Here is a 26,106-nt window from a genome sequence, read left to right as displayed (position 1 = left end):
AAATCCCACACTATACTGGAAGAGGAATCGCGTCAGTTTGACCTGGCTTCCCAGCATCTATATAGCTTGCACACTTCTGCAGAGCTTTTTGGCACTTTTACCTAATAGCTGATTGAATCAGCTATTCGATAAAAGCACCAAAAAGCCCCACAAATTGTAATTTGAGAGTTTATTTCAAAATGTGGTGGGAATGCACAAGCTATACAAATGCTGAGCAAGTCGGGTAAAACTGACACAATTACTCCTCTGGGCATGTGCTGCATTTGATGTGGGGATGCACTAAGCTGCAAGTAAAGCACTGAGGGGTTCACGTCTGTAAGTACCTACTAATAATATACAAGATACTGCATACAAAGTTATGTTCTATAACTTGTTGCAGCCAAACAAACCAAATGACAGCTTATTTATATTGATTTAATTTACAAAAATAAAAGTGTTACATGTACCAGAGTTTCTCATAACTTATATAAGACTGCCACCATCTTGAAAGCCTGCACCAAAAAGCACATATTCAGCCATGATTTGTTTAGTTAAAAGTGTAATGCGATCATCACAAATAAGGCTCCCTGCTTCCACTGGAACTGTAAGTTAGAAACAAAACTGTAATGTATCTCTTTAGAGACTACAGATCCTCAGACATTCCCAGCTGCTCATCCGGAAAATAGCAGTGTCTAAAGAGTTAATGATGAATTAGTTTGAGCACTCATTGTACCTCCCAACACAAAATTAAATGCCCCATAACATTTCAAGCTGAGGAGTCTATGCAGCAAAAAGTGCCACTGTAGCATCAGGTGTTAATCTAGGTTGAGAAAAAATTGTAAATTAAAACATATTCTCACCACTCTGCCAAGATCCAGGCCCTCTCCTGAGCCACACCATAGAAAGACAAATGATCTTGGGGCTGCAATCTCTTCAATTTCCAGTTTCATAATCTACAATGAAGCATTTAATGTTTTCCAAATCAAGTATTTAATATATTTCACGTGGTTGCAGATTCTAGCAGGAAGAACATTTCCCATGTTTTGCATTGCTATGGAAACTTTAAGAATACACATTAATTAAAGATGTTCGTCTAGTCTCATTTCCTTTACTGCTGTCACTTTAAATCCATTGTCCAATAAGTTTATTAAAAAAAAATGAGTTCACCAGTACCCACATGGTACCATCCTAAGTGTTCTGGCACTCTTCTCTCTTGCTGTACCTTATGAGGCATTCAGAATATTTAAAAAATGGAAGCAGAAAACTGGTTTCAATTAAAAATAATGCACTGCCATTTTGGAAATATATACAGTTATTGGCCAATGATAATTATTCAATTTGAAGCGAGTGAAACCAAATCTAACATTGAATCCAAATGCATTTATAACCAATACAGTTTTCCTGAATATATGTATTCATCTTAGTGTCATCTCCTTAGCAGTTTAAGTGCAGGGCATCTGTTTTTCTTTAAATGCTTATCTAAAACTAGTCTGATACCTATTACTTTAAAATACTTCCATTTCCAGCTCTAGAGAAAATAAGCGTGTCAGAATGGAGGCTCAAAAAGTGATGAACAACATTTAGGGTACAATAACTTCAGATGCATGCATCTGTTATTCATTACAAGCTGAAAAGATTAATCTATAACTTGCTAACGCATCAAATCAAGACTCATTCACTGCCATTGTGAAAAAATAATGATGCAACAGAAATGGCTGCAAGATACAATAGTGACACTTAAGTCTCTTCCCTTATACACTTCCTCAGTGCTTCAACATGTCTTGCTGGAATTGTAATGTGAAAGTTTTCCATAAGCTTACATCACAGGTATGGTGTCACTGTTTCCAAACCCATATGCTAGAGAGAAATGAGAGTTTGGGTTACCAGTGGCATCCATGTTTTTTCATCATGTGTATGCATCTCAACCAAACTTACACACTTGAGAGTTTTATGAATAGGAGCCATAGGCTTGTTCTTAAATCATGACAAAGAACGTGGATATTTTTCCTAGCTTTGTCTCCAATTTAGAAAGATTCCATTCATTAACAAACCCATTTCCATTTCCATTCATTAACAAACCCATTTCCGTTCATTAACAAATCCATTTCTTTCCATTTTAAAAGACAAGTATCTGCAAACTCTGTATTTTCCTGACATCTAAATCTAATGGTTCCTGGAATAACTGGGTTTTTTTACTTGACAGAAACTCTTATCTTTCTAACTCTGTTTCCATGGACTAAAGGCAAAAATGCTCAGCTAATGAAGAAAGATCTTGCTCTTTGGATTCAGTTCTAAAAATCACTCCAAGCAACATGGCTGGCATTGTCAACTGTCACAGTTTTGAACAGCACTCAACACACAGCTCCTGAGAGAACTGGGTTGCTATGCCCGATTCTGGCTTTCCAGGCTTTTTCTTCTTGGGGAGGATGAATGACAGATGGGATAATCATGAGAAATTATGGGTTTAGAGCTGTTTAAGATTGCAACAATGTGGTTTTCTTCTGCTTATGAAAAGACTTCTTAGAAGTGTGTTATATGTTTAATTAAAAAAAAAAAACAACATTTCTCCTCGTGCTAACTGAATCAAGAGTATACACACTTTAATAATAAAAAAGTAGTGAAAAGAGAAAAAAAGCGGGGTGGGGGGGGGGCTGTATGCTTGTTTTCTAGAATATAACTCTATCCTGGTACCTCCACCCCACATCTTTTAAGATATTGGGAACTCTGATTTTGACTCTTTCAAAAATGCCTGTGGTGTATAAAGTGACCCCCCCCATAATTCAAGAAACAGCAATTCCAGAACTAAGGGAACTTGACTGTCAGATATCTGAGGATTAAGGTGGATTATGGTTGCTTTTTGCTAACTCTTGTTCAACTCCAGTACCTAACAATTCTTTCAGAGAAAGGAGGACTGAACACTGCCTTAACCTTCCAGTTCAGGAACTAGTTACCATAATATGCTTTCAGAGCCTGCTCAGTCAGTCCTCCAACGAAACCACACAACATCAAACATAATGCTCCTGATTTTTCAAAACATTAAAAACAATCAGAGAAAACATAGATTGGTTTTATTTACTCATTTTTTAAAACATCTCTGAGGCCTTCTTAGTGCATCAGAAAGGAGCAAAAATAGCATATGCCCAATTTAAGAAGTGTTTTGAGAGTTACTTAAATACATGTGGATTAAGACCTTAGTTTTAAGAGGTGTAACTTTCTGAACAAATCCTATGCAAAAATCCTATGTTAACAAACCTAAACTGATCTGGGTGAACTTCTATTTTATACAGATGTTTACAAAGACTTTTGGAACAGCATGGAGAACAAAAAAAGCTTACATCATCCCAAGTCCAGCATTTTTCATTGGCTGTGATGCCAGTCTCTCTGTAATATTCTTCCAATGGAGGTTCCAACAGAATCACATCAAACTTGGATTTTAGTTCCCTTATGTCAAAAGCCTCCAAGTCTGCTTGTAAATACCTAGTTGAACAAATAATGAATTATGACAAAGTACTTGGACAGGGTAGAACAGTGGTTCCCCCATTAAGTTCCACTTGCTTAATGTCAATCAAGAGCTATGTTTTTTCTTAGACTACACAGATATAACACATTAAGTACAGCTAACAGTGCATTAAATATTTTATTTAACTTATTTGCCACGCAAGCAGCCACAGTGATGATATGAAATGATGAACAGGGGGTTAGGGGGTTGTAGATCTCTCAGACCGCATTGAAACTATTGTTTTCAAAAAGGAGCCCTCTTCCTTGATGGCACTATTAGGATTGGAGGGGAAAAAACAAGGCATCCATTTGTATGCCCAGATCTGGTGCAACACTGACCTTTTCCACAGAAATTGGTTACGGGCACGGAATGCATTTAAAGAATGTCTACAGTTAGAAAATAGAAACCAGTTGCTTCTCATCTCAGCTCCTAGTCAGAGAGAAATTTATAGATTTCACAGCTCAGACAAAAATCTATTTTTATTTTGAGTTAGGAAGACAGAGGGGTGGCAACCCTAAGACATCTCACAGACATTATTTTAATTGTGCAAGGGCAACTAAAAATGTTGCTGTAGGATGGAAACACTGAGTAATGTGAGTGACTTCACATGCAAAGGATAGGCTGTTGGTAGGGGGAGACAGAGAGGGTGGGGAGGATGGGACAGGGGAAAGAACCTTGCAAGCTTGTGCTGGTGGAGCTGGGCGAACTGGAGAGCCCCAACTGTGTAGGGGGCATTTCCTTGCTGCTCGACATTGGCCAGGGTACCCAACTGTGTAGGGGGCATTTCCTTGCTGCTGGGCATTGGCCAGGGTCCCCCAGGCCAGGCCCAGCCATGTTAGGTCTTTTCCCACTCCCTGCACAGCAGAAGGACAAGCCTGACTGTCCTCTTATGCCTCTAACAGGCTTAAGATCCAGCAAAACTCATCCTGGCCCAGTACTCCTAGTCTGGGTCATGTGTGCCTCCTGCTCCAGCAGCCTTACTCCGGCTTGTACAGAAGTGTTGTGAGGGTGACTGGATGAGGGTCCCAGGGCAGCAGCTAGGACTGTGATAACAGCCCTTGTTTGCCTGCAGGTATGAAGGAGCAGACAGCATGCCTGTCACCCCTACATGAGGCTCTGTGCTGCATTTGATAGCCCAGGCTGCTGCTCTGGGACCAGTGGAGAAGGTGGGGGAGAGGAGCAATGCACTCTGGGATGCTGAAGGACCTAACAACATCCAGTCACTGAACGTTTAACTTGCTTCACGCTCAAATTAAATCACAGCAGAAACCAGTTATAAAGATACTCCACATTTAACAAGTAACATCTTCATGGTTTGTCTGTCATTCTATCATGATTTGTTCCTTGAACATGTGGAATGTAACAATTTATGATGTGATTAAAGGCTTATTTTCTTACAATAGCTGTAACGTCTGCCACGGGCCCAAAAATATAATACATCTTTAAGCTCTATATAGATTTTGCATATAAGGAGTGTGATCATATACAATCTACTGGGAATTCTGTTTTTAAATGGCATAATAAAGCATGATATAGGGTAAAAGCAACATATTTCTGGGATTTAAACACACAAATATGATACCTGCCCAATCCACCTATATTTTCCTTTCTAGGCACTGTAAATTACTGTTATAGCTCAATGAAAATGTAAATTCTCAGTATCCTGAATGTCCTGACTCAGACAGAGGTATCGACCAACCATACAGCCAGAAAGGAATTTTTCTATTAATTTTATTTTGTCTAATTAGGGGTTGCCATTTGAACTGTTGAGTTTTGCATTATGCAATAAAAAAAATGGTAGTATTCAAAATGCTACCATAAGCGAATAATAGTGAGAGTATAAATAATTAAATTTAACATTTCTGAAGCTCTCATTAGGTTTCAGAATTCTTTCATTGAAATTAGCATATAATTTGCATTTCTCAATTATTCTGAAATTTCAAAGGATCGTGCACAAGAAGTGCTAAAAGTTTCTTCTTCCTGAATGCAAATTAAAATTAACACACTAATTTACTTTCATAAGGTTTTAACCAAGCAGGATAAACATATTGCATATTTCAAATTAGAGCTGAAAATCTGCAGAAACTTGAAGGTTAATTAGGTTTAATACATAGCTTCAGATTTTCTTATTTTAACATAGATCAGAACAGCATGGAGACTAATATGTTAGCTTATATCTTATGCACACATAAGATATTCCTATTGTAAGAACAACCTTTTCATAATATTCAGGTCAAAGTCTTAAAGAGGTGATTGTCTGTTTTTTTAAAGGCTTCCTTGTGGTTTGAAACTATAACGTATTAAACTTGTGATTATTTCTCCTTTCTGGCTGCCAGATGTATGTTTGCATCTCAGTGAGGTTGAAAGTACAGTTTAAAAAACAGAGCTTTAGGTTTTATAAACAATCATTCTCTAGTAAAAAAAAAAAAAAAAAATCTAATCTATATATAGACACCAATTAAACCCTTAGATTAAATTATCCAAAATAAAAGTTATATTGTTTTGAAGTTTTGGTGATTTAATTTACATATACAAACCAGAAATAGAAAGTGTAAATCTTTAACAGGTGCTGAAAGATTTGTGGAGCAGACAGCTAATATTAAACCAGTCTGGATAGGGGAAACCAGTTTCTAACAAAAACACTTACATGGGGGGAGTGTTAGATTTAGCAATTAGCTCATCCTTCAGTCTAATGAGTTCTCGAAGTTTTGGATATTCTTCAAACCTGTCTGCTAAGCCTGAGTTGAAGAAAACATGCTGTTAAATTTAAATATTTTCTGTGGCAGTAAAAGCTATAAAGCAGACAACCCCAAATATTAACTCAACTTTATTGCAATTTGCAACTTGCAAAATTCTTTTATGTTTGTTCACCCATTCAGTTTAAAGCTCATGATCTACAAGGAATCATTCTCCTTTAATTTTTGTCAAAATTCCTATTTGGTTTATTGTATTTAAGCAGTAGTTCTAACATGCCTCCCAATTTAATGGAAAAAATGGACTGAAAGGTTAATTCTCACACTTCAGGTATCTGAGCAAATACAAATAGCATTTCCTTCTCTCTCTCACAAGTACTTCACCTACATGAAACCCTCAGGGTTACCAGAAATGATGGCCACAAACGAAGGAGAATAGATTTAGATTGGACATAAGGAAGAAATTCTTCATGGTGAGGGTTGCCAAAATATGGGCTTCCAAGGGAGGTGGTGCATTCCCCTACCTTGGAAGTGTTCAAGAAGAGATTGGATAGGCATCTGGCTGGGGTTACTTAATAACCACAGTACTCTTTCCTGCCTGGAGCAGTGGGTCAGACCTGATGATATGCCAGGTCCCTTCCAACCCTAGAAATCTATGAAATCTATGAATGAACCTGAATGAAAACAGTCACGTTGGCTTGGTTATCGCTGCTACCTTGCTGCCTCCCCGAACAGCAATGTGAGGGGAAGAAAAGCCAAAACCTCATATTAGTAGTAATGTAAACCAAATGCTAACAGCAGTTTAGGACCTGAGATGTGTTACAACCTGCTTTTTTGGAAGTACTCTATCTACTTTGGAGGTAAAGCTCCCTTTTTAATAAAAGAACTGAAAGGAACTTGTTTCCTGCTAGAAGACATGCATGGTCCAGAACATGCAGAATTTATTACAAATGCCAACTTTATGTTACAACCTGTAAAACGTTCTCAATATCCACGCTAAAATTTGGTGTTAATCACTCAGTAGATGGAGGGAGGAAGTAAGTTTATATTGTAGCAGCATCCAGATGTAGTATCAGAGTAGGTTTTGCATTAGCACAAAGACATATTTTGCACCCTGAAATCTAATTTTATCTTGCACTGAATCTATGCTTTATAAGATGACAGCTGGATGAATTTAGTACTGCCCAGAACATGTGCAACTATACTGACTTAAACTGTTATGCCTTCCTGACATGATAATGAATCTTTGGTACTAACCTATCTTGCAGTGGTGCTATTTTCTGTATTTTATACATGAAGAGAAAGACTGATATCAAAGGTACTTCTGTGGCCACAAAATGAAGCCATAAACTGGGTCAGGATTAGAAAACAGTCATCCATAGGATTGAAGGACAATGGATCAGTCCACTAGACTACACTGCTTCTCTGAACAAGAGCTCTATAGTCAGAACTAACTGCTTTACTGTGAAGTGGGGAAACCACCCGAGGGGTACTTCATCTTCATATTTAACTTATATGACAGGTAATAGAGTCAAATTTTATCCAAGTCTCTCTCATTCCCTTATTTTTATAGAAATCAAAATAAAAGTAAAAATAAAAGCAAGCATAGGTGCAAAAGGTGCAGGTGCAGAAAAATGAGAAAGTCAGTTGTTTGTTTGGACTACTATGACATACCCACATCTCTGATAAAGTTCTGAGGCCTGTGCCCGGTATCCACGAAGTGCTGGCAATAATCATTGTGAGGATTTAAGCTCTGGGTTCCCTATAAAAAAGGGAGGAAGCAAATGACACACAGTTCACATACATTAGCAACATATAAACTAGGAAATCCTAACTGTTGTAAACTACTCTACCCCTTTCCTCAACCTGTGTTCTTAAACTAAAAATATCTCTATTACTACAATTTTTTAGCTGTTGATGCAGGTTCACTGTGGCTCTTAGGTTCACTGTGGCTCAGCTTAGCCTGAAACATGGGCTATTTATTAATTTGATAATCAGGGGGTGCCAATTCTCCCCTCAATCATATTTCAAACTACATCAGCTATGGAAACGGCTTAATGCAACCATATCAAGGTAGATCTAACTGCAGGAATAGTTTACCTTAAGGAAGGTACTGGAATCTTTGTAAATCTCTTCTTCATAGGGCAGGTTCTCTTCATCTTGCTGCAGCTCTACTTCATCCTTTGGAATAAAGCAGATTTTATGGGCATGTAGGCTCATGTGGTTTCTCTCCTCATTATGATTCCGCTTCTTAATGAAGGAAGAAGTGGGTTGTTTATGAACATTAGGCTCCTGCAACAGTAGATCATGAATGGTTCCAATGCCAGTTTCGGAAAAGAATAAATAACTGACATGTTGCAGAAAGGCCTCTTTTCCTCCTCATTACTGAGCAGGCTGGGTTAGTTACCAAGGTGACCTTAGAAATAATGACCCAGGTAAAGGCTATTCATTTTTAACACCCTGTGGTGTGGTGTGGCAATTGATGCAAAGCAAGGCAGAGAAATGCTCTGTCCTGAAAAGCATGAACTCTAATAGACTAAGGAAGCAACATATTTTGCTAAAATTATCTACTGGAAGAAACCCTTGCACAGCTATACCTAGTTAAAACATCTCCTGATCAAGGAAAACTGGCAAGACTTTTAGTAATTAAACAGATTCCCTCCATGATTCAGTTACAGTTGAGGCTGTAATGAGTCACTAGGGCACATCATATTTATTTCCCCTCTCTCTCAAATGCCTGAAAATATCTGATTGGCTATCAACTTTGCAAAAATTGTGAGTGGCCAACTGTAAACTGAGAGAGGACACTATCTTCAGAAAAGTACAAGTAAATTACTTTGCCTGTATAAGTAAACATCATCTAAAAATTTCCTACTCATATTCTCATTTAAAAAAAAAAAAAAAAAGAAGGTGCCCATAAAGCATTCTGAAACCTGAACCACTACACTGTTCAAAGCTGAAATCAGATGAAGAAAGAATAATTGATTTCTCTCTGATCTTTCCATCAGTAAAATGAGCAAACGTGTATCTGCACCGCAAAACTGCCACAAAGTATTATCAGTCTACCTGAAGTAGTACCTACCAGTATAATATACGAAGAAAAATATTATATTTCATTCACCAGCTAAGTTTAAATGGAAACTGTACAAGCAGCAGACATCGAAAAGGGCAATACATTTGTACATCTCAATACATTTAGTAGCGCTGCTTTCAGGTTCCTTCAAAAGATCTTCCTAGCTCTAAAAATAAGCAGAACACTTAATTTTGAAATATGCTGTATAAAAAAACTCAGTATATGATATTTAAAGAATGCACTACTGATTTAACAACCCTTAAAACTGAATTCAAATGATTAACTTATCATATCTTATGCTGAAAAAAAAGTAAGGATAATGTGATAGAAAGGCATGCGTGTGTACTTATTTATAGAATAACTTACTTTAAACTTACTTTAACAGACGACTGTAAAAAAACATTAAATTTAAGATGTCAAGATGCTAACTCCATCACTGAAGAGTTATCAAGCAGGAAAAAATAAGGCCAAATCTTTTTGACTTAAGGAAGGCAAATGGTTTTACATATAATAGTAAATTAGTCGGTCTTGATTCGTCAAAAACATATCTGGTACTAGTTATTCATAGATTGTAAGGGACTGGAAGGGACCTTGCAAGATCATCGCGTCCAGCCCCCTGTACTAGGCAGGAAAGACAACTGGGGTCAGGTGACCCCAGCAAGGTGACCATCCAGTCTCCTCTTGAAGATCTCCAGGGTAGATGATCGCACCACCTCTGGAAGGAGCTTATTCCACAGTCTTGACACCCTGACTGTGAAGAAGTTTTTCTTGGTGTTAAGCTTGAAATGGTCTTCCAGGAGTTTGTGGTCATTACTCCTGGTTTTCCCCAAGGGTGCCCTGGTGAACAGTTGTCTGCCAAGCCCTTGATGTATTCCTCTGATGTAGCAGTAAGCTGCTACCAAGTCCCTTCTCAGCCTTCTTTTTAGGCTGAAGAGGCTCAAGTCCCTCAGCCTTTCCTCATATGGCTTGCCTTGCAAGTCTCTGATCATACAGGTGGCTCTTCTCTGGACTCTCTCAAGCTTTCCCATGTCCTTGTTGAAGTGCGTCACCCAGAATTGGACACAGTACTCCAGCAGCAGTCTCACCAATGCCAAGTAAAGTGGAAGAATCGCTTTCTTGGTTTTGCTTGAGATGCATGAGTTGATGCATGCCAGAATATTGTTTGCCCTGCTGGCTACAGCATCGCACTGACAGCTCATGTTCATACTATGGTCTATTATTACCCCTACATCCCTTTCAGTCGTGGTGCTAGTCATTATGGCGCCACCGAGCCTGTATATTGGGGATTGTTTGCCGCCATATAGAGCACCTTACAGTTCTCAGAGTTGAACTTCATCTGGTTCCAATCGACCCAATTTGCTAGCCTGTCTAGGTCTACCTGCATCTCCAGCCTACCTTCCAGTGTGACCATGCTCCCCCCCTAACCTGGTGTCATCTGCAAACTTGGTCAGTGAGTTCTTTACCCTCACATGCAAATCATTGATAAAGATGTTGAAAAGCACCCCTAAGGGACACCACTGGCCACTTCTCACCAGAACAACACAGATCCGTTCATTAGAACGCTCTGGGTCCTACCCTGCAGCCAGCTTCCTACCCACCTGACTTCGAGCAGTTAAGCCCGCAATCCTCCAGTTTTCCTGTGAGAACATCATGGGATACCAGATCAAAGGCCTTTTTGGAAGTCTAGGTATACAATATCAATCTCCTCTCTCTTATCCAGGTGGCGAGTTACCTGGCTGTAGAAGGAGATGAGATTGGTAAAACAAGACCTACCCATGATGAAGCCATGCTGGCTGTCATTCAGAATCCTACCTTCTGCAAGTGTATTGAACATAGACTTGTCAATGAATTTTTCCAGGATTTTCCCTGGGATAGAAGTTAGGCTAATTGGCCTATAGTTGCCCAGGTTCTCTCTTATCCCCTTCCTGAAGATGGGCAAAATGCAGCTAAATGGAGTGTAATTATATTTCAAAGGAGTGAATAGGGCCAAAATATACTATGGACTTAAACATATTATTCACTTAATACATACATAGCTAGTATTTCTTATACTGTAAGGAACAGGCAAAAAATGGGACTAGTAACACATTATTTATATTATAGGAAAATATAGGCAAACAAATGGAAGCAAACAGAAAATGGGATTTAAACATGTCATACTGATTTAATTATCATTCTATGACAAGATAACATACTTCTTGGATAAGAGTAATATGGTAAACTTAATTTATCTAGATTTTTAAGCAAAGCTTATAATAACATGCCTCAGAGGAAATTCTGGCCACCCTGGAGAGGACAGGAACCAGCATTGCAACTGTGAAGTGGATAAGGAGTTTGCTTAAAGGGCAATTAGCATGGGTTATGCTGAAAAGCAAAATATTTCACTGGAATATGGTTACCATCAATGTTCCTCAGCGATCAACCTTAGGACGAATCCCCATTAAAAATGTTTATGTTCCTGGAACTAGGTTTGTCCTAGTAAAGTTAGCAGCTGACACTAACTGAGAGTTATTGCCTGTATGGAAGAGAATGGGAGTCTTATGCAAGAAGATTTAGCTAATCTTGTGGAACAGAACATTAGAAATGGAAAGAAGTTTAACAGTGTAAAGTGAAATGTATTTACAGACCAATAAGGACTTCAACTACAAGATAAGGGTAAAGAGACCGGAGAAACCCGAGGGCAGGAGGGAGGGACATAAATGTATTGGTTGACCTTATGGTTCAATGAAACACGAATGTGACAGCTGTGAAAAGGGGCAATGCAATCCTAAAGTATATTAGGGAAGATGTACTTAGTAAAGACCAGGTGGTACTACTACCACTCTGTATGCCTTTCAGAGTTACAGTTACTAATGTTCAAAAAAAGATTAACTTATAATGAAGAAGATTCAAAGATGGGCCATTAAAACAGTTAATAGAACTGACAACTTTTCTTTTGAAAGCATATTAAAGGATCTTGGTTTGTTAGCTTAACAAAACAGAGATGAAGAGGCTTGTTTGCCTGGGGTGAATTGATGCTCCTACCAGTACTTAGAGAAGCCAGATAGGTTTGTGATTCTCTCTTCTGTGCAGGACCAATCCAATGACCAAATTTAGTCCGGAAGGAATTTCTGGATGAGATCAAATGTGTACAGACTCTGGGAGACTTCTGCTTTCCTCAGAGACATGGGCCATGGTGCTTTCTTGAGATTATCTGAGCATATATTAACCGCCTACATCCTTGTCATCACAGTGGCAAGGCACTGGCCATGACATCACCTTCTTTACCTGTGGCACAGGTGTCAGCCATACAGTTTGTGGGCTGAACCCAGTCCATGGAAGTAGGTCACCAGCCTGCAGCACATCTTGTTGTGGTTCCCAGAACTGTCATGCCAGGATGGCCAGTATCAAGGGAATTAGTGCTGGCCTGCCCCTCACCTTCTGTCAAATTTCTGGTTTTCAATTGCTGTTTGGTAAGCAGCATTAATCTCATGGTCTGGAACTGGACCACCAGAAGCCCTTCTGTCTGGATCCAGCCCACCAAGTCATTTAAGTCTGATGCAGCTGAATTATGACATATTCTAAAGTGCTCTTGGTGTTTCATATACTGTGCCTTGCACTCGTGAGAGGTTTTGAAGGGGGAATTCTAGGGAGTCCTTGTGCAAATGGTTGCTTGCAAATGCAGGGGACTAGCCTCAGTAGACCAGGCTCCCTCCAGTCCTAGGTTATGCAGTGAGCTAACATACACACGATGATAGAATACTATGTTTATATTCTTAATAACAAGAATGCTCGTTATTACAAAATCACATCTCATTTATATCTCATTTTTAAACAAAGATTCTAAAAAAAAAAAAAAGACTCCTTGGAAAAATGCATACTTGGAAGAAAAGTTGGAAAACATACAGCTTTAATATTTCAGATCCAGTTATCTTAGGTATAGCAAAAGGTATTCATCTTCAGACAGAAAGGTGATTTTAAAACAAAGTGTTTCTCAAACCTGTTTGAATTTGAAATAATATAAAAATAATCCATCTTGTGTTAATGTAGCTATCAATATAGTGTGTATAATATGCTTAAACATGTAATCTATTTTACAGGCAGTCCTTGACTTACAAAGTTAGTTGTAACAACAGTTAGTCGAGTTACAATGTTTCTAAATTGACGCCCTGTTTCAACTTTCTGATGTTAGTTTCAACTTTACAGTGCTTGATTTGATGCCATGCCACCAGCGAACAAGTTCACTGTGTCACCCATCTCCCTGGAAACATCTGTCCAAACTTCCTTGGACACTTTCTTTAAGAAAGCGGGCAAGATTCCAGAAAAACCTGCAGACAAGACTCCTGAAAAGATTCCAGCCAAGAGCCCTTCAAAAAGTCCAGCAAAGTCATGTCAAAGAAGTCCTTCCAAATCAATATGATTGCTATTTATAATATGAATACATTAATGTAGCTATATTACTCATCTATAATTGATCGAGTACAAAATTCTGGGGTATTTTTGGTGAAAATAGGGTATTGGGCCTTGGTTCAGGAACCAACCCCCCCATTTATAACATTGCAACTCGGAACCAATTTTCTCATAAGAAACAATGTTTTGACTTAAGACGCGGTTTTCAAGAACCAATTGTGTCGTAAGTCCGAAATGTACTACATTTCCTTTAATGTATCACTTGTTAACACAAGTTCATGTCACCAGCAATAAATATATAAACCAAATAAAAATAAAATACAATGGAAACAAATAGATGACAGTTAAATCAATATTAGTTTATCTTATAACATATAAATATATTTAAGACATACAATGAGAAAGAGTTTATGTTTCAGGGAAGGCAAAGGACCATCATATTAACAGTTAATCATGGTTACATATTTGATCCGGAATATTTTTTCTCCTCCAAAAAGTTCTTCCTCCTTCTCTCATCTGCGGTGTGCAATAGTTAGGCTCCAAGTCACTAGCTGATCGCCCCATATGAATCTAGTCATACAGTCCAGACCTTAGACTGCAAGCACCTCTCTAAGCAAGGGCATTTGTTTTACAACTTTACAATTTACTAAAGAAAATGAAGGTCTACTCATGATCAGGTTCCACTATAATAGACATAATAATGGGCTACAGGGAGTCGGATTATGGAAGAGGCAGTTTTATTTTGGTTCCAATTTCATCACCAATCTTTAATATGTTTACACTTATTAGAATTAATCTAAGTATTAAAATATTATTTATTCTACGGCTCCAGTCTTTGAAAATACCATAGGGGAAGAAACTTAGTCTTCTGCTTGAAACAAAAGACTGGTATTAATAAGCACAAAGTTTTCTTTCATGTTTTATCACAGGATTTTCTATGATCTTAAGCAGGAATCTCCCATGCTTCATTTTTCTTATTTTTCAATGAAGATTATATCTACTTCGCCATCAGAAAGTGAATTAACTGTAAAGTGCACTACAATATTCAGATGGAGGGGAGTACAACAGTGTTATAAAACAGATAATACCCAGTGATTTCATTAAGAAAGGACCATCTCACCTCCATTTCACAATTTTTTAACATTGAGGAAAAAATACAATTATTGTATCTCATGGCGTATAAGTCGAGTTTTGAAGCCCAATTTTGGTGTCTTAAAAATCAAACTTGATTTATATACCGTGCCAATTGTTTTTATAACCGTGCCAAAAAAAAAAAAAAAAAAAAAAAAAAAAAAAAAAAAAAAAATCAGGGATGGGGATGGGTTCAGTGCTTAGCTGGTGTGGCCCATCCCCTGCGAACGGCATTCCCACTGCTGCCTGCAGGCAATGAAGCCGCAGCAGCTGAGTGCCAAGCTGGCCAAGCCCAGCCCCGTCCCTGTACCCTGCGAGCGGCGTCAGAATAGCAGGGGATGGGGCTAGGCCAGCTGAGCACCCAATCTAGCCCTGTCTGCTGCGAGCAGCACTACAGAACACTGAGCCCGGCGCCGCTCACAGGGGACGGGGCTGGGCTCAATACTCAGCTGGTGTGTCCTCATCTCTCACAAGTGGCACGAGCAGCATTGCTCATAGGGCATGGGGCCTTGCCAGCTGAACACCAAGCCCATCCCCATTGCCTGCGAGCGCGCGCACACACACACACACACACACTAAAAGCATTGTTACCCAGCACCCATAGGGAATGGGGGGTGCCAGATAACAAAATATGCTGGTTAACTGAGAGGCCCGAACAGGTATCTTTGCCTGTTTGGGCCGCTGCCCCTCCTGCCTCATCGCCGCCCTTCCTGCGGGCCCTGAGGGACAGGGAGGGGGGCCCCACACAAGCTGCTATGCCCCGGGCCATGGGCACTCAGCAGCGCAGGCTGCTTTGCCCCAGGCCGTGGGGGCTCGGCAAAACCAGAAGTGTCACGGTGGGCACTCCCAGTTTCGCTTTTCCCTTACAAGCCAGCATGCCGGTTAATACAGCATGCCAGTTTGTAAGGTGCCGGATAGCGCAGCTTTTATTATAGATATATATATATAAAAAGAATTTAAAACAGAGAGATCTCTATTATAAACAGTAGTGCAGGGTGAACTTCTGATTGCACTGAAGTCAGTAGGAGTTTTTTCACTGATTTCAATGAAGTCAGGACTTGATTCTTACTGTAAAAACCCCAAAATGATTTTGGACTCCATAAAAAAACCCCAGAGCTGTCCTTTCTCTCTTTGACTGCTATAACATTAATATACCCTGTAGAGTACACACGCTGGCATGTTGAGGGTTGTGGTGTCTCCTACCCTTAAGCAATATGATTTTAATAATGGAAGGCTAGGAACAGTGGCAGGAGGCAACATGAAAGACTGATAAGCACCCATTTCCTCTGTAGGAGTAGCACTATCATCTCTGACTACACAGGGAGCCTTTGCTGTCAATTTAAATTCTGACTAAAGGCATACTCCTCATTTCTTTCCTTAAAAATATGTCCTCCAATTTTGACACTGTTGCACATACAAATATCCTCCTTATCATAAAATCTAGGGTTCACCTTCAATTCCTTTACCTTCTCCCCTAACCTGCCACTTTTCAAATCGAACTTTAAAATTAAAAAATAAATAAAATTTATTAAAAAAAATAAATCAGCACTGCAAATTCTTAGCCAGGGAGCTATTTTCTCATATTCAGGAAATCCAGGGTTGGTCCTGGGGCTGATTTTGTTCAATATCTTCATCAATGACTTGGATAATAGCATAGAATGCACCCTCAACAAGTTTGCAAATGACACCAAAATGGGGAGAGTAGTAGATATGCTGAAGGATATGGTTAGGATCAGAGAGACCTCCACAAATTGGAGGACTGGACCAAAAGAAATCTCTTGCAGTACAGCAAGGACAAGTACAAAGTCCTGCGCTTGGGGCAGAACAATCCCATGCACCAGTACAGGCTGGGGACCAACAGGCTAAGCAGCAGCCTGCAGAAAAGGTCCTGGGGGGTTAAAGTGGACAATAAGCTGAATATGAGCCAACAGCGTTACCAAGAAGAGCCCTTGCTGCCAAGAAGGCTAAAGACACACTGAGCTACATTGGTAGGAGTGTTGCCAGCAGATCAAAGGAAATGATTATTTCCTCTATTCAGCACTGGTGAGGCCACATCTGGAGTACTGTGTCCAGTTTGGGCCCCCCTACTACAGAAAGGATGTGGACAAATTGGAGAGAGTCCAGGAGAGGGCAACAGAAATGGTGAGGGGACTCGGGCACATTACTCCTGAGGGGAGACTGAGGGAACTGGGCTTATTTAGTCTGGAAAAGAGAAGACTGAGGGGGGGAATTAATAGCAGCCTTCAACTACCTGAAGGGGGTTCCAAAGAGGATGGAGCTAGACTGTTCTCAGTGGCAGCAGACAAGAACAAGGAGCAATGGTTTCAATTTGCAGCAAAGGAAGCTTAAAGTTAGATATTAGGAAAAACTCTCTCACTAGAGGGCAGTAAAACACTGAAATAGGTTACACAGACAGGTGGTGGAATCTCCATCCTTGGAGGTTTTTAAGACCTAGCTACACAAAGCCTTGGTTGGGGAAGATCTATTTGGGGATGCCCCGCTAAGGTCCTTTCCAACCCTAATTTTCTGTGATTCTATGATTACTGAAAACTCATGTGCTGCAAGGGCCAGGCATCAAATCTAATAATTTCATACAAAACAAATGCCAGGAATTGCTTCCTGAACAATTTATCTGACCAAAGGCCCCTCATACCCACACCCTGAATCTTCCTTTTTGCTTCTCTCCAGCCCATGAAGTTCAACTTCTTATCTGAAGTGTCATAATCATCTCTACCCTTACAAACACATTCAAACTAGTTGTTCCAGCTCTGTCCTTTCCCTCTTCCTCCTCCTAACTGCTTTTGTCATGCCCTGCTCTCTGGAACACATGAACCTTTCCTACTGCTATGTACTGTACATTTTCCAAAACAATGTGCTCTAGCTGTAACCAAAGAAGTTCCATCATTGCCTAAAGTCTTCTCTTCCGTTTGTGTGAAAGTTGTAAAGAAGAGCCAAGGAAAATACTTAATGATGAACAACATTTTTAAACAGCCACAATATGTGACCTCACAAAAGCATGAAATATAATCCAAAAGTTTTTATGAAGTAGGATTTCCCCCTGAGTAATCCTTTACCATATTAGCATAAAAGTTCAGCACTTTAAGGCTAAGTGCAGATGTTTTGAGATGGAGGTGGGGGGGGGTTAGGGGAAGGTTGGATCACATTAAAAATGGCCACCCAATCCAAGGTAAATCAGGATGAGGAGGCTAATAAGGGGGCTGAGGGGACAGCAGGCTTGGGGTGGGGGGTATCAGGTGGCAACCAGGATCTGCAGTAGGGATCAGGCAGATCAGGGGTGCAGGTAGCATCCACAGGAGGGTTGGGGGGCAGGCAAAATCCACAGGAGCAATCAGGGGGATTGAGGAGGCAGGAGTGATTGGGGAGGGCAGAAAGGATCTGTGGGAACAATTAGAGGGACAGTCAGGATCTGTGGGCTGCTGGGATCCAAGAGAGTCTGGCAGGATCAGGGGGACTTGCTAGATGGCTTGAGGAAGGGGGAGCAGGGGCTATTTTTAGCTCCCAAAACCTTCTGGCAAACCTACTCCCACATCCCTCCTGCCCCTCTGCCCACTGATGCTTACTTCCTCAGATCTCAGCATCTCGAACGCTGATAAAACCAGAACCCAGAGCAGCTGGTGGGATGGCGGGGTTTGGTCAAGGGGAGGGAGGGAGAGAGAAAGGGAGCTGTTTAGTCTATAGTGGGTGGGGTCAGGGGTGTTTTTCCTAGCCCCGGCACTGCACAGGTAACTGTACTGAAGTTTGATTTACCGATCTAACTTAGATTGATTAAATTCGAGCGTACATTGATCCCTTAGACCAGGTTCTGCCATTTTTAGACTGGTCTATGTGCGCAGAACTTCTGTATTGTTACGGGTTTAAGATCGATTTCCGATTACTGAGACTGGGTCTAAGTGTAAGGGTCCACATCTGGGAGAACTAAATTGAATTGGGTAGCCATTTTAAAAAGTGATCTAACCTCCCTCTATCCCCCCTGAATGTCTTCACCTAGTCTAAAAGTCTGCTTTCCTGACTACAATATTTACGGTCTTTTTACCTTATAATCTTCAATTTCTTCTTCGTCAGCCTCCCCCTCATCTGGATATTTGCGTTTTAAACCTGGTGCTGAGGTATCATAAGAAGCCCTAAAAAATATAAGAAAGATCCAAACAAAGTAACTGGTTAGGACATATTTCAATATCTAATGAGCTGCATTATTTCAAATTGGTTACGACATATTTCAAAATCTAATGATCTGCACTAACTGTGTACAGGTTTGTGGCCTGAATTTAAACAGATGGTTTTCATCTATACATTTCTAAAATCACTTTGCATTTTTCAGCTTAAGAAACCGTATCTATCAACGTACCCTCAAACATCACATTACTCTGTGCTGTTTTAAACTGACTGGATCACCAAGATACAGTCAAAGCAATGTAAATTCTGAGTTTCTCACTATCTACTGAAATTCAGCTTGTCTGCCTGTACAGTTGCATGGTGAATGAATTTACAGCATTCTGCCCTGTTATAACCTTCTGCCCTTGTATAAACATCAAAAACATAAAAAATAAGCTACTTTGCACATACCACATGCTAAAAGTGCCTACATAGGGAGTTACTGCAGATAAGTGTATTTTAAGTTAGAGGCTAGATGGCTAAAACCTTCTTGCCTTACAACAATACCTCACTTGACAGAATTTCTTCACAGATAATAATGTTCATGATTTGGCCCCATTAAGACTTAGCTGATCAAGATACCATTTTTGTGGGGGGGGGTTATTTTGGGGGGTGAGGGTTATAATTAATTGTTGTGTGCTCACATACATTATAAAGCAGGGGTGGGCAATTATTTGGGCCTGAGGACCACATAGGGCATTTGGATGAGATGTCACAGGCCAGGTCAGCAGCACCACCCCACTCCCCCCAGACAACAAGTTACCAAAAATCTCCACGGGACTTTGGAGAGGTGGGAAGCAGTGTTCAAGAGCAGGACAGGCGGGTAAGGCTGGGATCACGTGGCTGGGTCATGGGGCAGTGACAGCTCAGGCCCAGGATGGAGCCATGATCGGCTTCCTGCACTCCCTGCCTGGGTGGGGGTGTGTATGCATGTGGGAGGGGCTGCCTGGACACTAGGTCCCAGGAGCCAGATGGCAGTGAGGGGTAGGAGGGGGAAGAGGTGGGGCACATGCGGCAGAGCTCGCCCAGGTGGTGCGGTCTGTGGTTGCCCTCAAAGTGCTCCGCATGGGGCTGAGCCCTGCCCACGGCAGCCCATGCGGCCCCCCCCACCCCGCCCACCAAGCTGGCCTCGGCTAGCAGGCAGCTTCTGGCAGGGCTGTTTCCAGTACAGCTGCAGCCAGCTGGGTGCTGCTCTGCTCCCCTCACCTCCAGCGGCACCTCCTCCTCCTGCTGCCACCCCTACTGTGCCACTTCAGGTGGGCAGGAAACTCCAGCCTAGTGGCTCCAGCTGGAGACAAGAGGAGTAGAGCAGCACTGGGAACAGCACTGTGGGAAGCTATGCCCATTGGTCTGGGCCTGGGCCAGGAGGCCTGGACAGGAGCACAGCACAAGCTGCCCCAGCAAAAGTGGGTGGGGCTTGACTCAATGTGGAGTACTGCAGGAGCAGTCACGGGCCAGATCCAATCAGATGGATCCAGCCTGCAGGCCATATTTTGCCCGCTCATTATAAAGGTTTGTATTATTTTTAAGGTTCTATGATCTGCCTCAAAAGACACTCAGGTTGAAATTCAGCTACTAAACCACTAAAGAAAAATTCCTGATGCCTTTCTGCTAGCCAAAGAAACATTTTAAATCTTTATTCTTACAAAACAGATTTTTAAAGGGTTTTTTTCTTGCAATCATAACAAAAATTAAAAGACTTGCAATAACATAAAAAGATCACAAGGAACTTCAGTAAAATAATGGATTTTTTAGTCAAGAACTATGATTACATGGTATCAATCATTTTCATTCTACTTTTTAGATATGGTTGTGTTTGTTTTTGTTGAAACACATCAGTGATTATCAACCAGGGTGCTGAAGCATCCTGGGGTGCTATTAGCATTTTCCAAGGGCTGCTTTGAGGGTAACAAAGTTGAGAACCACTGAGCAAGAAGACAAAAACTGCTTGTTGGCTGAAGTTCGTCCAATCTACTTCCCTTTCCTCTTTCAAAGGAAGTATTTAATTCATTAGCGTAAAGACTAGAAGTCCTTCAGTACAGACCTGCAGGTTTCCCTTGTTTCTGCAATTTCCCTCTGGTCATCTTTACTGTTCAATACTGCGCCGATGCTGTCAGCATTTTCAGCTCCTAACTGAAGGAAGGGCAAAACATACTCAGGAAAAGATAGATACAGACTAATATAGGTACAGAGATCATAAAACCTTATATATACCTAATCTGTTTTGATAGGAGATATAGATACACACGCCTTAGCCATCAACAGCTGTCTGTCTATATATCTATATAGAGACACACGTAGATATAGATGTGCGCAGGTAGATATATCTATCTAGATATATAGATTTATGGCCATCTGTCTGTCGATCTATCTACATCCAGAAAATGTATATAGATCTGTATGTCCACATATCTATATATATATCTCTATACATAGATATCCATGTACAGAGACAGGTATCTATACATATAGATGTAGACAGACCTACAGAATATATAATCAAAAGATAAAGGTGATGATCTGAATAAAGCCCCTGCCGCTCAAACTCTGGACACGACACACCTTGGTTACACTCGACTACACCACATTCATGGCTATGCTGACATACAAGACAAGGAGCCCGTTCCCAAAATGCCACTGAACCAACACGGCACTGGAGACCAACTGCCCGACTCCACGTGCTATTTAAGGCGCACTGGGTACCAGCCACTAAGTCATGGAGCATCTGTGCAACGACTTCATAGCTGAATCTGCAAAATCGCTGGGGCTGAGCCCACCATGCCTTAAACCGTGCGTGCACCTGGGTTCAGTGGTGGTTTAGGAACGGGCTCCCCGTCATGTCTGTCAGCGCACGCCTGGCTCAGGGGACAGGCAGGGGGAGACCTGTAACGTCTGCCCGGGGGACCCCGACCCCGCCCCCTCCCCTCGCGCGGAACGTGGGACCGATCCCAGCGCGGCCCGGCCGTAGCCTCGCTCTCCTTCTCCGGGGCAGGCTGGAGCGTTGGGCGCTGGCGGGGGAGAAGGGTTTTGTCCCGTCCCCGGCCCGGCCCGGTCCCGCTGGGAGTTACCTGCTGGGCCAGGAGCTGCCGCCGCAACTTCTGCCGCTCCCGGATCTCCTGCAAGCGGATATTCATCGCCATACCACCCAAGCCGGCGCCGCCCCACCGCCGGCGCCTGCTTCAGACGTCACTTCTGCTGCCGTTTCCAGACTTGAAGCGGCTGCCTGTCTGCGCCGGTCACATGATCCCAGCTCGTTGCCACAGTGGCTATTTTTACCGAGGGCAGAAGAGGCCTTTGCGCATGCGCGGAGGCGGTCGAAGCCCATCTCGAGGGAGGACGAAGGGGCGCGGAGGCTCGGGTTTGACCCTGACCCTGACCCTGAGGTGCTGGTAGTGAAAGAGAAGTTGATGACAGGTCAGGAGCTGCAACGCACTGTTATTTACCTGCGGATCAAAGCCAAACCACACCGAGCCCTTGGCTTGGGGTGTGCTACTTGATTTGATAGACAAGGTTCTTTGGGTGAATCGGATATCTTTTATTAGACCAATAAATAAATAGTGGGAAAAAATGTTTTAGCAAGCTTTCGGGTTTAAAAACCGCTTGTCAGGCGAGGAAGTCTTTGTGTGCTCTTCAGATGAAGTTTAAAAAACAGAACCCCCCCCACAAATAATATAGTCAAATGCCAGCGTCTTGTCCACAGCGTTCAACATCTGTCTCTTATTGAGCGTCATAAACATGACCTGGCCTTCTTCGGCCCCTTGGCCTCCAATACTTTGCTGTCAGTCTCGCCTGGGGTGCGAATTACCGGGCAGCTTGGGGGAGCTGAGCCCCCACATAAGAGATGAGAGCCCCCCGAAAGATTTGAAAGTCATAACCTGGGGGGAGCCTCCAGATCGCTCCTTTACGTAGGTGGACTCGTTAATCAATGAACCAAATTAATTAATTTTTTTTTTTTTTTTTTTGCAGAACCCCCCCAAAGAGTCAAATTGTAATTCAAACCCCAGTTGCATCTATACCTCAGTTATGGTTTTCTAGCTGGAGCTGGAAAAGAGTCGGCAGGGCTGGGACACAAGAGGTGGTTGCCAGGAAGGGCTGACAGAGGGCTAACCGGCAAGAGAAAGGGTGGTTGGGAGAGTGGCATGGAGAGAGCGTTGCAAGGGAGAGAGGGGCCTTAGCACCTGTGGAGCAGAGAAAGATGAGTAGGAATGGGATGTGCTACAACGAGCTATTATAATAAGCAGGAAAGAGGGAGATGATTGAAGGCTGCCATCCCTACAAATGCCCAGATGGGGCAGATGGAATCGGTTCATTGAACAGTAATACTAGACGGTTGCTCAAAGATTTGGAAGTCGGTATCTGATGGCATATGAAAGTGAGAGGGAGATGATAAAGAGCCATAAACTCAGTTGACTCAATACTGCCTGAATAGTGTCGCTGCCCCTCCCAGGCAGCTGGTTTTAAAGTTTGGGTAGAGCAGGAATCAAGGGGGAGACATTGCTGTACCCCACCCCCCCAAGCCCCATGTGCCCTGTAGGGTTTAGTGTGGGGCTGATTAGCTGGAGATATGACATGGAAACAGGCAGGGACATCATTTACACACCTGGCTTCAATGGCAATTAGTTCCCAATTAGCCACGATTGTTAGAAGGCACGGTGTTCTTCTGAAGAGTGTTTCATTTGGGAGGACAGTCTTGGCCCTCTGTCAGGGCTGGGGTGTTTGCTGCCAGACAAGACACTTAAACCAGTCATCTGTTGTTAGCCCCTGAGGTGCTTAACAGGTCCCTTGACCCAGCCTGAACACATCACATGTCCCAGCTGGGCCTTGCATCTGAGCCCCACTCCCACACTTCTTCAGCACTGTCCCGCAGTGATGCAGTCTCCCTACATCGCAGCATGGGAGTAGGCACAGGCCCACAGCACCATGCCCGAATCCCTGTGTGGTTAGCCCAAGGTGTACAGCCCACATGTTGTATGTTCCTCACACGTTGACTGTGCAAGCAAATAGCATGAGGTCCCAAGCTGCTGCCTGCATTTTGTAGTGTAAAGGCAGAGTAGATGTGCATCTTTATAGACTAAGTAAGTAATATGGAGAGAGAGAGAGCATGAGCTTTCATGAACTCAAGTTCACTTCATCGTAGGTGACCAACCTCTTTACAGGCATAGCAGCTGAATGCACAAACCATGACGCATCAGCATGTCTCAACTTTGTGGTCTAGTTTGTAACTTGATTGTTCTCCCATTCACTGTGCACTGCACAGGAGCTACCTACTTTGGAAGTCACATCCTCCCTTTAACTCAGGGGTCTCAAAATCATCTAGCCCAGCAGGCCTGATGAAGGGCACGGGGCCTGCCCCATGGGCTAGATTGGGTCCACGGACCCTCCCTGAATGCCAGATCCAGCGCACAGGGCAGGGAAGAATAATTAGAAGTTTAAATACAGAATGGGGGATAACTGGGTGGTAGCATGGCTGAAAAGGATCTTGGGGTTTTGGTGGATCACAGACTCAACATGAGCCAGCTATGTGATACAGTCACAAAAAAACAAGATGTTGCATTGCATTAATGGGAGTATTAAATGCAAGACACAGGAGCTGACAGTGCTATTCTACTTGGCACTGGTTAGGCCTTATATAGAGTAGTGTGTGCAGTTCTGAGCTCCACATTTTAAGAAGGATGTGGAAAAGTCAGAGGGCCTGGAAGCAGGCAACAACAGTGCTAAAAGGGTTGGAAGGCAAGTTGTACAGAGAAAAGTTGAGACAGTGGTGTAACTAAAAGGGAGGTGACTGGGACAGCAGCCCAGGGTGGAGGGAAAGGAGTAAGAATAGCAGCTGCTTCAGCTGCGCCACCACTGTTAACAGCCCTGCACCATGTGGCCCCACTACTAAGAGCACATACCCTGTTATGCCTCTGGGTTGAGGAAACTAAGTGTGTTCAGTTTGAAGGAAAGACCATTATAAGGTACATGATAGCAGGCTTTAAATATTTGAAAAACTGCCATAAAGAAAAGGGAGAAAAGCTGTCACAGAAGGTCGGACACAAAGCAACAAGTTTAAATTGCAGCAAAATAGATTTAGATTTGGTATTAGGGAAAACTTCCTTACTGCTAGAACAGTGAGACATTGGAACAAACTGCACAGGGAAGCTGTGGACTCTCTTTAACGGGAGGTTTTCAAGAGAAGGCTGGATGAGTGCTGGACATAGAATATTTAGGAGTGGATCTCTGCATTTGTGCAGGGATCAGATGATCCTTAAGGTCCCTCCAGTTCTATGATTCTCAAGGCTTCAAGGTCACTTTTGGATGGGAGGTGTCTTCTAATAGAAGCCTTGAAAATGTGGAATGCTATTCAGCTTCAGGGCTGCTATTACCACAACACTGACTAGCTGGGCATTTCAGGACTATTGGTTGTTTACATCAAGTTTGTATAAGAATATACTCTGGTAAGTGCATAGCCCAAGGCCCTGAATTTAAATGGAGCACACTGGATCACACTAAGATTCATTTAAATACTTTTTTGAAACACAGAGTGTACATCTACATGTGCAGTTAGCACGCAGAAATCAACTCTGACACAGTTTGTGCCAGAGTTAATGGCTCCCAGGTGCAGCGGTTATACATGTGCCCAGGACTGCAGCAGTTTGAGCCAGGGCAGAGCAGCCCCAGGTTGGCAGGGTACCCGGGGGCCAGCCCCGGGCTCCGGGTGCCAATGTCAGGTGGTGGAGGGTCTGGCTGGGGCACAAGGGTGCTACAGTGTGGGAATAGCCAGCAGGCAGCCGCTACATGTAGCAACCTTGTGCCCCAGCCAGCCCCAGTCACCATCTACACCAGGGGCCGGCAACCCCTGGCACGTATGCTGAGCATGGCATGTGAGACCATTTTGCTCAGTGTGCCACCACCAGCCTGGGCTCTAGGCTGCTGCTGCCAGCCACGGAGCCCGGGCTGCTCCCAGCAAGTGGCTGGGAGGCTGCAAGCCCAGCTGCAAGCAGCCTGGGCACCGTGACTGACAGCAGCTATCCCAGAGCCTGGGCCGGCTGCAGCCAGGAGGCTGCAAACAGCCCCGGCCCTGGCCCCGATGAGCGCAGTGCTGACACCTACTGCCTTCCCGGAACCTGGGTCCAGGAGACAGCCGGGGGCAGGGAAGCAGCAGCTGTTTGCAGGCTCCCCGCCCGAGG

The 26,106-nt window shown here is 42.6% G+C and overlaps 1 protein-coding gene across 2 annotated transcripts in view; it reads right to left on the bottom strand.

The window, feature by feature from the left end:
- The window catches only part of METTL14 (methyltransferase like 14), a 47,746-nt gene extending 25,587 nt beyond the window's left edge, over positions 1–22,159 (bottom strand). The window contains exons 1-8 of one of the 2 annotated variants that reach the window (XM_006019719.3): positions 22,006–22,159; positions 20,982–21,070; positions 18,819–18,906; positions 8,272–8,352; positions 7,846–7,933; positions 6,126–6,216; positions 3,315–3,456; positions 840–932 (exon numbers count right to left, since the gene is read on the bottom strand). In XM_006019719.3, coding sequence (XP_006019781.1) covers positions 840–932; positions 3,315–3,456; positions 6,126–6,216; positions 7,846–7,933; positions 8,272–8,352; positions 18,819–18,906; positions 20,982–21,070; positions 22,006–22,077 — 744 coding nt within the window. In that variant the 5' untranslated portion in view covers positions 22,078–22,159. The remainder of the gene's footprint in view (positions 1–839; positions 933–3,314; positions 3,457–6,125; positions 6,217–7,845; positions 7,934–8,271; positions 8,353–18,818; positions 18,907–20,981; positions 21,071–22,005) is intronic. The other variant, XM_006019720.3, reaches the window with a different exon arrangement.
- Positions 22,160–26,106: the final 3,947 nt, after the last annotated feature.

This window comes from Alligator sinensis, unplaced genomic scaffold, assembly GCF_000455745.1.
Source record: "Alligator sinensis unplaced genomic scaffold, ASM45574v1 scaffold544_1, whole genome shotgun sequence".
Lineage (NCBI taxonomy): Eukaryota > Metazoa > Chordata > Crocodylia > Alligatoridae > Alligator > Alligator sinensis.
The sequence above is the reverse complement of the archived record's forward strand: the minus strand, read 5'-3'. Positions and strand labels throughout refer to the sequence as shown.